Source organism: Python bivittatus, unplaced genomic scaffold (genome assembly GCF_059951505.1).
Source record: "Python bivittatus isolate LINGU-HERP-01145 unplaced genomic scaffold, Pbiv_v1 ctg000040_np1212, whole genome shotgun sequence".
Classification (NCBI taxonomy): domain Eukaryota; kingdom Metazoa; phylum Chordata; class Lepidosauria; order Squamata; family Pythonidae; genus Python; species Python bivittatus.
The window spans coordinates 1,222,556-1,236,433 of NW_028277032.1; the positions used below are offsets into that span (position 1 = coordinate 1,222,556).

Consider the following 13,878-nt stretch of genomic DNA (forward strand, 5'->3'; position numbering starts at 1 on the left):
CTTCTTTTTTCTCCGCATATCCTGCTCTCCACAGTTGGAGTTTGCTTTCTGAGGGAGCTTCCAGGTGAGACGTTCAGGATCCCATTACATTAATCTATTATTAGATTTATATAATGCCTTTCTTTTGTACAACCCAAGAAAGCATACCTAATCTATTTTCCCACAGCAACAATCCTGCAAGTTGGATTGGGCTGAGAGGGAGGGACTGGCCCAAAGTTCATGCCTGTGGGAAGACTAAACTCATGTTTGCCCAATTTCTAGTCCAGCACCATAACCATTACGCCAAACTGACACAACCTCTGTATACAACCTTCTCTCCAAGTAGTAAGTTCCAAAGGTCCTGGATGGGCCTTAAATTCCTGACAACACTGTAGATGTCCTCTCCAAAATGGGATTTTCCAGCTACAGAAAAGACTCACTTCCTAGGTCCCAACCGATGATGACATTTAATAGAGGGCATCTGGAGCGAACCCACCATATCCAATCTACCGGCATGGGTAGATGTCCTCTGGGAGAGTGGTCCCTTAAGTAATCTGGCCCCAGGTCAGTCAGGGCTTTCAAGGTGATAATCTTGAATTGCATCTGGAAAGAAACTGGAAGCCAGTGCAGCTTGTAAAGCAGGAGGGCCACGTGAGCATAATGTGAAGCCTCCATCATTGCCTATGCTGCTGTATTCTGGACCAGCTGAAGTTTCTGGATAGTCTTCAAGGGCAGTTCCATGTAGAGTGTGTTGCAGTAGTTAAAGAGATCTTAGGTGTCAGATGACTGCAAAAGATCCAGTCTGAGTAAAGCCTCAGGTCTTTGTCAGGACTGAAACCCATTTGTTGACACTGTAGATCAGTGTTTCTCAACCTTGGCAGCTTGAAGATGTCTGGACTTCAACTCCCAGAATTCCCCAGCCAGCCATGCTGGCTGGGGAATTCTGGGAGTTGAAGTCCAGACATCTTCAAGTGGCCAAGGTTGAGAAACACTGCTATAGATATTTGACCCTCATACACACACAGACACACACACACACACACAAATGTGTATTTTTATGTATGTATGCATGTATATTTCAGATTTGTCACCACCCATCTCACTGGGCGATTTACAGTAAAAGAATAAATACTAATTAAAACACAGTATAACAATATCCCTACAAATAATAAATATCTTCCAAGATATAGATGGTGAACTAAAAATTATTAGGCTTGGGGAGTGTCTTCAAGGCGCCAACCACCCCCAGGGTTGGTGATATCTCTTCTCGCCCCACGCGAGTTGGCAGAGCCAGGTCTTCACCTCTTTCTGGAAGGCCAGGAGAGTGGGGGCCCACCTCACCTCTTGGGGGGAGAATGTTCCATAGGGTGGGGGCAACGGCAAAGAAGGCTCTTCTCCTGGGCCCTGCTAGTCGGCATTCTTTCATTGACGGGGTCTTCAACATACCTTCTCTGCCTGACTGGGTGACCTGGGTCAATGTGACTGGGGTAAGACAGTCCCTCAGGTAACCTGGACCCGTGCCATGTAGGGCTTTAGACCAACACCTTGAATGGGTCTCGGAAGCAAACTGGCCCCCAATGCAGCTCCCGCAGCAGAGGTGTTACATGTGTCATCCTTGGGGCACCCAAGATTGCCCGCGCGGCCACATTTTGAACCAGCTGTAGCTTCTGGATACTCTTCAAGGGTAGCCGCATGTAGAGCACATGGCAGTAGTCTAAATGGGAGATGAGCAGGGCATGAGTGACTGACCGGAGGGCTTCCTGGTCCAGGAAGGGGCGTAACTGGTGCATGAGTACAACATGAGTACATACCCATTGCTATTAAACAAACACAGTGTATATGTATATGTATATGTATATGCAAGTTACAAAAATAAACCAGAAACAAAAATAAAACTGAACAAAAGGGGAAAACTAAAAGAAAAAAAAATGCTTATAACTGGGGATTTAACGCGTCTATAATGGAGAATACAGATTAATCATCAACATTTCATAAATTTGTCCAAAATGACATTTGTGCCAATGGGGGCAATCTATTAGGGAAAACCTTTTAAATATATAAGTAATAAATGGTGCTCAAATTTAACTAAATCTGTTCTGTCATTATGGGGTTTTTCAAAGGTTTTTATTGCTGAGTTTCTTTTCCTGCCAATATAATTTCTCACAATTTAGAATATATTTGATCTAGTGGCCATCTGGCTGCTTCGATTAGAAACTGAATAAATTTTTATGTAGGGTTTTTTTTTCTATTGTAGGAAATGTATACAATAATCCTGCTGTGGGATTCCTTTTTAAAGGCTGTTATGTGTGATTTCTTCAATATTAAAAAAAAAATGTTTGATGAAAAACAAAAGAATGGCTCATTGGGTATTGCCACCAAGATGAAAATATGTGCTCTTCGTTTACACCCTTGCCAACGCAGTCTAAAAAACTTACTAATTTAATATAATGAAAATTTAATGGAGTAGAATGCCGCTGGTGAATTATCACTACGGTTATCCCTTAATTCACTGAAATGGATTTAAAAGGAGTTCCCTGCCAGAAAGAGCTCTGTTGAGCTTCATCAAGTTCAAAGCTGAAACCTTGTTCCCAGAGTTTGCAAGAGAAACTCTGGTAGCTGATTAAAATATAGCATATAAAATGGATGAGTTTCTTTTACTGTCCAAAGAATCAGCCTAGCTGTTGGCCTCTTCTTGATATATTCCGGTAGATTTTTAAATGCCGGCAAGAGAGAGAGAGAAAGCTTCTGGTGGATGCAGCGTCCTTTGATAAAAAGTTCACCGTGCCACTACCCTCCTTGCAAATCTGCTTTTTTTTTTTCTGTTCACAAGTTTTTTTTATTTATTTATTTATTTATTTATTTATTTATTTATTTATTTATTTACATTTCAAATTTGGACATCACCCATCTCACGAGGAAATGACTCTCGTCGGTTTTCAATAAAAAAAAATTGAACATGTTTAGAGCTCCAGTCAAGAACAGCAGCCCCACTTCACACACCATTAAAGTCCTGCCCCTTCCCCATAAACCAGACAGTGCTAATCTTCAGTGGTATACTTCTTTTGACTCTGGAAGCTCAACAGAGTCATCCCACTAATAAATACGGATAGGCTAAATCTCCAAGCAGCGGCCTCTTCTTCTTCTTCTCAGCCATTGACCAGAGCTGAGGCTTGAGATAAAGAAGTCAGTCATGATGTGTTGGGTGGAGGACTTTCTATGGCTTTTCCAGAATGGAAACAGGCTAAAGCACACCCAGACTGCAAGTTTAATCTCCTGGGTTCAATTTTATGCTGCTTTTGCTTAGGATGGGGAAAAGACTCCTGCAGGAATCTTTTGGCAATCAAGAGCTCCATTTAACCTTCAGGAAGAGTAGATTCCACTTCCTAGCTTAAGGCTAGAAGAAAGAACCAAGTATCTTCCCGATGGGAAATCCCGATTCTGACTTTTGCCTCTACTGCCTGTGGCTTTTGAGAGTTACGGGCCAAAACAATTGCCACATAGGTAAGACAAAAGGACGTTGAAGGTCACCGCTTGTTGGCAAAGAGCTGTTGCTCATCAGAGCAATAATATTGATCTAAAGGGGATGATCCTCTTGCCTTGGTGTGACGCAGCTTCCTGTGGTCTCTGTTGTGCTGATCAGTGTCCCAGTTAAGTTTGAGCTGTAGCATTAAATGGAGGCAGGAAAAGCTTTCCACGTACCATGGCTAAGTTTATCCAGTCGGGTCATCATCTCTAGCAAGGATGGGCATCATCAGCTCATCGCATCCTTTAGCAAGGAGGGGCAAATCAGACCTCTCCCATTCTTTTGGCTGTAACTCTTAGAAAACATAGCCAGCATGGGCAAAAGTCGTAAATGGTGGGGTTCCCCTTTGTAAGGATACTGGGCTTCTTCTCCTTGCCTCAAGCTAGGAAGGGCAACCGCTGCTCTCCAGAGTGGTCACATCCTTCAGTGTTTTTTTCTGGTCTGACACTGAGCCCCCCCACCCCATCGTCTGTTTAAAAAAGTGCCCAGTCTTAATACACGCATGTAGTTAGCGTTATTGCTGCTTGGTCCCTAAGGCAGGATGCTGACCTGATAGATGGATGGTCTTTGTAAGCTGTTATGCAAGCCTGTAGCCTAATCTTTCCATGTTCCATATTTAGAATTGCTGAATCAGGGGGAAAATGTATTTTTGCACACATCTCATTTCTTTGTCTTCAGCAATCTTTGTTTTCCCTTTTATTTCTTTCTCCGCTAATTGTGCCAAAGACACTTTTTTGTTTTAAGGACACCTGGATAATAAAACGAAAGCGAGCGAATGCTTTCGCGGGGCTCTGCTTTGACACTTCCAATCGGCTCAGTTGGGATATTACCGCTCCTTTTTGTGAGCAAAAGGCTTTATTCAGATAGTGGGCGTGGAGTGGCACACATCTTGGATGAATTGTTAGCAAAAGTGACTTGTTGCAAGAGACTGATGGGGGTGTTCAGGGTTCGGAATCAAAATAATGCCATTTTCTACTATGTACCCTAAGGGGGAAAAAATTGCAGGTGATCTGGACTGCCACAAGCCCACAACGTTGGCAGCAACCCACAGCTATGAGTTGGCTTCTATCTCAATCCATGTCTGGAGCGCTTTTGTTTATATATATATATATAGTTTCTATTTTGCCTTTTATGAGATGGCTACAGAAAGGCTGATGGCTTAAAATACTATGATGCATAAGCAAGGAGGAGGGAAAAAAAGCATCTCTAATAAAGGACAAATAAAAATGGCAGATAGAACAGTAAAGACCATAATTTTAATTGCAAATAAGTGGTCTCGTAGAAGGCAGTTATAAATACCTCCAGGCCATTAAGAGCCATGAGTTGCTGGAAAGAGACGGTGGATGCTGGACGGCAGTGAAAAGGCCGTGGAGATGGATAGGAATGACAGCCTTTGCAATCTTAAATAAAAAGTCACAGAGAAGGCAATTCAAGCTACCTCTGGTGCTCTTAGGAGCTAATCAATGCCGAAGAGGAGAGGATGGACTGGGGCTGGTGCTGTAAAAAAAAAAAAAAATGCCAAAGTTGCTGAGCAGGCAGCTCCAACACGTGGGTGCCATTGCCAAAAGGCTCTGCTTTTCAGCAGCCGAGACACCCTTCTGCAACCTGAGGCTTCTGCAGCCGGAGTTAGCCCTTGGAGTAAGTCGTGGCTCTGTGGATAAATCAGGTTCTCCATCCTGAAATCTGGCATGGCCAATCCAGAGGTTTTGACCTGCAGGCTGATCCAAGAAGCCGATGTGCTCGAGGGGAGAGCTGATCCCAGGGATTTGGCAGGAGTGGGTGGGAAACCAGCGAAGGGGCCGAGCCCTTTTTCTGTGAATTGATACTCAGTCTTCCAACCTGCTCAGACTTTGAAAGCATTGCAAGTCGGGGATCTCCGTTCCTTCCTCTCTTCCCCTCCCTCTTAAAGATTGATGGAAGCGTTTGCACACTCCGTGCCCGGTCGCAGCATCCTGTTACAGCCGTGGAGATTTCTCCTAACTGCCTTTTTCCGCCTTACATCAGGATCCCCCTTCTTCCCTTCCCCAAAAGAAATGCAAAGGCACTGATTTATTTAGCTCGACAGCAGGTTTTCTCAGTTTTTAGAAACAACCAGTATCGGCAGAATTGAAATCCGGTGGGTTTGTATTTCAGGCACTTGCCTTCTCCAACTCAGCATGAAGTGAGTTTCAAATCCTTATTTTTCAGCACCTTTCAGACTCGGCTTCAGTTTCCAACTTGGTGCAAGATGCTTCCAAACGGGGCAAAGGATCTGACTTGCATTTCTTTAGCGTTTCCAACAAAATGAACGCTGCTGGGTGGTTTTGTTTATACAGTCAGCTGAATCAAATGGCCGAGCTTTCTTAACTGCTTGCATACAGAAAACTAGCATGTCAGGGATTGGTTTATCTTGGCTGCCCTGATGCAGTGCGTATTTCTGAGTGCAGGTAGTCCCCCCCCCCCCGCTTCATATCTAACTAAACTCAGAATTTGGAGTGTAATATTCCCTCCCCTCCAATTATTCTCCACATGACCTGCCTAACTGGATAAATTTATCCTTCCTGTCAGAGTTGTAATTGGAAATGTGAACAAAAGATTCTTGAAAAAAAGGAAAGAGAAAGAGAAAGAGAGAGAGAACAAACTAGGTCCTCTTGACATTTTCTCTAACATAACTTGGAACACTCAACTATTTCTTTAACCTTTTAATTATGAGTTGAAACCAAAAAGCTTTCAGGTGCCGTATGAAGTTGAACATTGTTTGTTTTATTCTTTAACATTCTTGGCTGCTTAAAGAAAAGAAACCAAAGTGGTTAACTGTAACAAAGGAATATAAAAGCAGCAATAACGAACCTAGCCAATTGGAGCTAGTAAAATAGCCCGCAGACAGGCTCGAAATCTCAGCAAGCGAGCAATAAAATCATACTTTAGGATGGAAACGAGATCCATATGGCAGATGAGAAGTGAAGTGGTTATTATCTGAAAAGTGTTGGAAGGGCTTCCCCAAGTTGCCCAAAGTTTGCGTTCACACAGCACACTAAGCGTGGTTCCTGAATTAGCCTTCCTCCTGGATTTGCTCAATACTTTGAACACAGAGCAACTTCGTAGGGTGGATTCACTCAACACGCGGAGCAGAAAAAGGAACGATTAAGCCAAGATAAAAACCAAGCTAGGTTAGCGTTTGTGAATCCACTCGATGAATTCTAATTCCTGTTTGGATCTGTGAAAAGAGCTTTTTCCTATAATAGATAAGCCAGTCCATGTTTTCCCTTGGTGCAGATTTCATGATATTTTACAAGAATAGAAGTTTTCTTTCCTGATCTGAAATTTTCACATATTGTTTAATACTTGATATAGAGGTGATATGCCGAGATGGTCTTCCCTTTTGGATTTTGCTCATTATTGTTTGTTGTGAATTCTATTTTTGGTGTTTTCTTTTTACTGGGTTTGAGGGGGGGGGGTTGGGCTTTTTTGGGTATTTTCTTTTAGTAACTTGTAATGAAATAAATAAAGACCAGTGTAGAAGTGTGCTGAGACGGAGAACAGAGACTAGAACTTCCTTGGGGTTGTATGGAATTGTAACTTAAAATTTAATCACACAACAATCCGGATTTGGTGGGCTTTGCATCTGGCGATGCTATATGGGGTGCCAAACACCTTGAGCCAGGAATTCTTCAGTGTAGGGCTATTGGGAACCTCTAAAACAGTGTTTCTCAGCCTCAGCAACTTTAAGACGTCCCCCTGCTGGCTGGGGAATTCTGGGAGTTGAAGTCCCCATGTCTTAAAGTTGCTGAGGCTGAGAGACACTGCTCTAAAATGATAAATGAATCAAACTAATGCTTCCAGGCTGGGCCACATCAGCGCACATCAGCACCTGTCATCAGCTTAATTGATACTTCCCAGGGCTTTTCCCACTGTGAGTCAGAGTGAGCTTCAACAGCCCCCCACCTTCACTTCTTGGCACCTGCATTGTAAAAAAAATAAATAAAAATGGCTCATTTGGTTGCATTTTAGCCTCTGGGGTGGAAGGGAAGGGAATTATGTTGGGGGTTCCTGTGATCTGTCACGGGGCAGAGGTGGATAGAGATGGAGGCCCATCACCATCCATCCTTCTCAAGAGGAAAGTGTTTTGAATGAAGGTACCCATTTCTAGGTTGCTTGTTTCCGCTGAACGAGAACTTGGAAACATCGTAACTAGGTGTCCAATGAAGCTTGCCTCGTGTTGCCAGCCCTGCGAGGTAGGCCGGGTCAGAAAATCCATATGCATTCCCACAAGAGATGCTGAAACTCTATTAAGATCGGCTCTAGTAGCAGAATCTTGAAAGCTGACCATGGTTCTTTCCCCTCCCTCATACTAAAGTGGCCCAAGGTGGGCAATCTTGAGTTTCTTCCTCATCCCTTCCTGTTCTTCTGGGCTGAGTTCCAAAAATGCTGCGTATCTTCTTCAAGGCTATCACTGTACCCTTCTGAATGTGGTCATGGATCCATGTAGTTTTCTTGGCATGCTATGAAAGCAATGTGCCCTTATCTTCTTCTGAATGTTCTGGGAGTGTGTGGGCGGGTGGGATTTCCCAGTCTATTGGACCACCCTGGGATTTACTGGTGGTCTTTTATCCCAGAACCAGTCAGCCCCCCCCCCCAACTTTTGAGACTAGCCATGTTTCCTTAGGTCCTGCAACCTGCAAATCTAAATCTGGGGTGGACAGGTGCTTGTCCACGAGGAACTGCAAGAAAGAAACTTGAGGATTTCAGGTGGTACCTGTGGTGTTCATCCTGACTGAAGAACTCCACTGCACTAAATCAGTGCAAAGACTTTGCTCATCCCTTCTGGAGAATAAGGAAGGTGACCTTGACGCCCATCTACATATCTCCATCAAGGTCCTCTTCCTTACTCTCTACATCCATCTTCTTTCCAACCCTCACCAAACCAAAACGGATCACAAAGATAGCAGCTTTCCCTGTTCCCTGTATTAGTATCTGAGATACAGTTCTCTTGAAAATGGAAGTTCTACTTTGCTGCTTTTCTGTTTATGGAAGCCTAACAACCCTATTGTAATATTAGTCCAGGTTTAACACATTGATAAAAGCAGCGATGCATTATTTAAAGGGTCACTGGAGCTAAAATAAACCTAAAAACTCCAAGAATATTTGTATTCATGCTTCAATTTGTGCCGTCATGGCTGCTCCTTTGTCTTTTTTTTTTTTTTTTTTTTGACACCCCCCTCTCCCCCGTGGACGATTCTGGCCAAGAAACTTTATATTTTACATTCTAGACTTTTATAGAAAATGTTTCTAAATTATGTTATATGTTGTTTGGGGTTGGATTTGATTGTGCACGGATTGATTTCCATGTAATTCATCTGGGGAACATTTGTTAGAGACAGACTGAAAATGAAATTGTCGATGGACCTTTTCTCCAGCAGTTTGTGGATTTTTGTTTTTAGCTAGTGGCCATTGCCACATCTTTACCCACAATGGAGGAATGGTTGGTGAAGATGACGGAATTTGCAGAGGTGGAAAAATTGACTTGTTTGATTGGGGAAAAGACATTAACTACATTTGTTAGTGACTGGAAAACCTTTATGGTTGTGATTTATGGGTCAGATGATTGGGAAGGGTAGAATATGGAAAGAAGGGAGCCATGATATAACCTCAGAGAGAGAGGATAAAATATAAATGCACTTATAACTGCTGTAAAGAAGATTGGAAGCCACTCCTTTAGATCTTCCTTCCTTCCTTCCTTCCTTCCTTCCTTCCTTCCTTCCTTCCTTCCTTCCTTCCTCCCTCCCTCCCTCCCTCCCTCCCTCCCTCCCTCTCTCTCTTCCTCCTCCTCCTCCTCCTCCTCCTCCTTCTTTTGTCTTTTGTCTTCCATTTCTTTCCTATTCACTTATCACGTTTACTTTACTGCCTTTTTTCTTTAAATATGTATTGTTTTTACTTTGAAAAAACTTCTTTAATAAAAACTAATTAAAAAAGATTTTAAAAGTTAACTAGTGGCCATTGCCACATCTTATACTAGTGAATTTCTCTTGATTGGGTGTTGTGTGTTTCAAGTGTCCCGAAGTTTTGAGTCAACAGTGTTTGCCTGATTTAATACATTTCACAGCTCCAGTATTGGTTTCCTCCTGCTCTTCCTCAAGCTTTTCCTTCATCTATTTCTGTGTTTTGCAACACTGAGCTAGACCAAGCTCAACCATGGAGTTCCTCTTTCTCTCAGCCTAACCTTCCTACTTGGCAGGTTTGTCAAAAGGGTTAAAAAAAAAAAGTGTGGTATGTTTGTGTGGAAGGGGAGAATCATGTTTGCAACCTGCAGAATCAGAGCTGCAACTATTCCTTAAACTTCAGTTCTTGAGTCCTCGAGATATGCCCCTGTCTTTGACTGCCAGAAAAGAGTGGCTTACTTTCTCCCATTCTGATACAGTAAACACCAAAACACCTTAACTACATTAAGTATAGTTCAAACAAACAAACAAAGTCCAAATGTCTTGGTACAAAAGACCTTCTTTCAAGCTTACTTTGTATGGTGTCTCTTCTTGGTGACCCTCAGTCCCTCCTCATTAAGTGATCTCTCTGTTCTTGATGAACACTCACTTGAGTTCTAGGATGATGATGATGATGATGATGATGATGATGACGATGATATTAAACACATCTTAGAAATTTGAAGTATGTATGAAGTATATATATCTCCACTTGCCATGATGCATGAATTTCTTCTCCCATGTGCATTCATGCCTCTGCAGAATGAGAGTGGGGTAGAATCCTGCCCTGATATCTTGATGGGTAGTGATGGGCTAAGAACCTCAATTTTTAAATTCTTTGCTGATCAGATTAAAAAATAAATAAAATCCAGCAGTTAAAAAGCTAGCTTCTAAAGGAATGGCCTGGGGTAAAACCTCTCTCTTTGGGGTACTGGCTTCAGGGTACTTCAGTGTACTAGCTACCTTTGTTTTAACTGCCAAGGATTTATTTCTTTATGTGTTTGTGGGGAGCATTCCAAAATAGTAACACCCCCCCCCCCCGCCCCACACATCAGAAGGAGATTTGAAGCTTTTCCATTCAGATGCAGTGTGCCTAAACCAAAACAGGGGTTGTGTTTTGAGTGGGTGGGCTTCAAGTGGGAGAAATTTAAGATCTTCTGAGCATTCCATCAAAGGTGTGTATTTGGGGGGGGGGTGGAAAATCAGGAAATGAAACATGTGGAACAAAGGTCTAGAGCACAGGGTTTTGGGGTTTTTTTTTCTTTTCTTTCCTGACCTCCTGACACTCATAAACAATCATTTCAAGCTCAGAATGTTTTGAGCCCAGAACTCTCAAATCAAAGTTATTGTTATGATCAAAGATCAGTCATAGCCCAGAACGAACAGATTTGGAACTTTCTCTGATACCATTGATTGTCCCACGCTGCCATCTATCATCAGAGTGTACATCTGCAGTTTGGTAGATACACCTAAAACGTGGACTTCTGTGCTTATGGGCTAGGTGACTGCTCAGATCCAAACTGTTTGTACCCAAAAGGCAGAAGAAAGGAGCAAAGCACATGTCAAAGTGCAGAGGAGATAACTGGGCAAGAAATGTTGCTCCTGGTGCTGTTCCTTTTTGTCAACGGCGATGGCACCTCCCCAACTGAATGGCTATGGGCAGTGATTTTCATTTCCATCTGAACAGATGGGTGTTGATCCACATAAGTCAAGGTCTCCTCCAAGCCAAAACAGGTCTGGACCTGCCATGGTGCTTGTCACTGGGGGATGGAGCAAACCTCTGTGAGAAAAGCCCCACTCAGAGTAGGTCCAGCCCCTTGATCTATGACGGACTCAAATTCAATGTCCTATTTCTCTTCTATCATGCCTTCCATTGCTGCTGCCCCATTCCCCAAAGTTTGGGAGAGGTGGAAGCAGAAGCTCAGTTGGCTGTTCAAGGAAAAAGGGATTAGAAAATGTCTTAACAGGTCAGTTTGATAGTGGAACCAGTTATCAAAGGAAATGGAGGGCTTGCCATTTCTGGGTGTGTTCAAGCAAAGGTTGGATATAAAGTTATCAGGAATGCTTTAATTTGGATTCCTACCTTGGACAGGATGGTGGACAGGATGACCTTCAAGGCCCCTTCTGACTTTAGGATCCTAAGATTCAAATACTCAGTTCCATAAGAGGAATGAGCTTCATTCATAGTTACAAATAATGCAGTTGCATTATTAGAAGTCAGAGTCCACTTTTGTTCACTGTTTTGTTTATGTGTTAGATTAATCCCCCTATGTAGCACTCCCTCCACCAATTTTCCTCCATAGCAACACTCCTATGGGGTAGGTTGGACTGGGAGAAAACCAGACCTGCCCAAAGTGAGTTTCCATGGCTGAGGGAGATCTAGAACCTGGGTCTCCCTACTCCTAGCGCAGCATCTTCCCCACTACACCACCCTGGCTCTGGGGCTGAGAGGAAGGGGCTGGCCCAAATTCCCCCAGGAAGCTTTTGTGGATGAGGGAGGACTAGAACTGGGGTCTCAACACCTTCACCACCTCACCACACTGGCACAATGTTGTTCTTCACCAACTCCTCAGGTTAGAGGGAGGAGGAGATGGTTTTCACCACTGTTTGCTAATTTAGGGTTTAGGCACCTTCTCAGCTAACCCAACTTTCCTTCCCCACCTGTTTTGTATCTCATTTTATAAAAGAGAGAATCATAGGATGATACTATTAAACGAGGCTGTCAAGTTCAGTGAAGGAGTCCCACATCAAGCATCCCACAGGGATGGCTGTCCATCCTCTGTCTGAACACATTCAGTGAAGGGAAGTCCATCCGATGTCTGGGGAAATGGTTCTCTTACCAAAATGCTCTTGTATATTTTCCCAGCATTCAATTAGATCATCCTTCCTGAAACTTCAGGATTGGCATTCCAGGTCCTGTGCTGGATGATAAAAAAGAGGTTGAGGCTAATAATAATCGTTATCACTTAAATAATTTATCTATGCAACATCCCTTCAGGCATTTCAGAAGTCCTGTTGTTAAGGCAAAACACGCCCAGCTCCGTAAATCTCAGTCTGCTGACCATCCTTCTTGATCTTCTCTATATCTGTTCCAGCTTTTCAACATCTTTCATAAAACACAGTGTCCAGAATGGGACAAGTACTCAAGATGGTAGCCAACAATTTCAGAATAAAGTAGAACTAATATTTCCCATAATTTGGAAAGCATACTTTTATTACTGCAGTCTAACATTGAATTATTATTATTATTATTATTATTATTATTATTATTATTATTATTATTATTATTGCAGCCAGATCACATTGCTGATCCACCCCTGATCAAATGCAGTTCTAACCTTCTGTTTGCACGTGACTAGTGTCAAGCTGTAGCTGTGGGGCTGACTTCTTTTTCTGAGTGAAGAAGTTTACCTTTGTGTCTCTCAGGTTTCATTCTGCTGTTTTCAGGACACTTCCCTAACCTCTTTAGATCATTTGGAGTTTTGCTTTTGCCTTCTCCCATTATGGATTGGGATCCCCAGAGGATCATGAGCAGCCTTGAGGAAAGAATCACATTTTTTGACCAGGCTTAGCACAGTTTGAATGGAAACACTGGCATAACTCACTCCAAGATTTGCTTCTCAGGCAGTTGTGGTACCAGAAAGTGCTGTGCTCACATGACACAATCATTCTTGGGGGTGCTGGCTTGGGCTAACCCATGTTCCCCTCCTTTTTGTTCTTCCAGATTTCTCCTGGTCTTCAGCTGTCTGATTTTATCTGTGTTTTCGACTATTCCTGAGCATCACACATTTGCCAATGAGTATCTCTTCATTCTGGTAAGGGAGACCTCCTTCTTCCCTCTTCAACAGCCTTCTGAGATTTCCTCCCTTGGATGCTTGGCTAAAGCCAGGTGGAGTCATTTGAGGTTCCACATGTTCTAAGAAACCAGCCATTGTCTCAGCACGTTGGATGAATGGTGGTTCTTTGGCATGTGATGTGAATGTGGTATTGTGCTTTAGTGACTGAGCTTTAGAGTTTAGTGTATTCTCTGTAGGTGGGTATGGGGAGATCTTACAGTCGTTGTTTTTCATTGCTACAGAGGGGTTGAGGTGGGTCAGGTTGGTGGAGAACATTTGCCAGGACTCTAATCCTTCACAGTCTTTGCAGTTGTTTTAATCTCCCTTCCCATAAATACACCCAGGCTGGATTCCCACATTCCAGGGAGGCACTTAGTTTGGTCACTAAGTTAGCTCAGTTTTCAAAGTTCATTCAATACATTGAACCTGAAGGAACCAAACCAGATGTGTTTGAACTGTCCCCTAAGCCATCAAGAAACTGACCAAGATGAGCTATAACCAGGTTTACCATGTCATACAAATGCTGCTGTTAGGTTTTGGCCTGACTTGGTTAAGTGCATTGACTGAAGATGTCCTGGCTCTG

The 13,878-nt window shown here is 43.0% G+C and overlaps 1 protein-coding gene across 1 annotated transcript in view; it reads left to right on the forward strand.

Moving 5' to 3' along the window:
- Positions 1-13,878, forward strand: part of KCNQ4 (potassium voltage-gated channel subfamily Q member 4) — a 114,013-nt gene that overhangs the window by 51,810 nt on the left and 48,325 nt on the right. Inside the window, exon 2 of the mRNA XM_088153409.1 lies at positions 13,184-13,274. Coding sequence (XP_088009535.1) covers positions 13,184-13,274 — 91 coding nt within the window. The remainder of the gene's footprint in view (positions 1-13,183; positions 13,275-13,878) is intronic.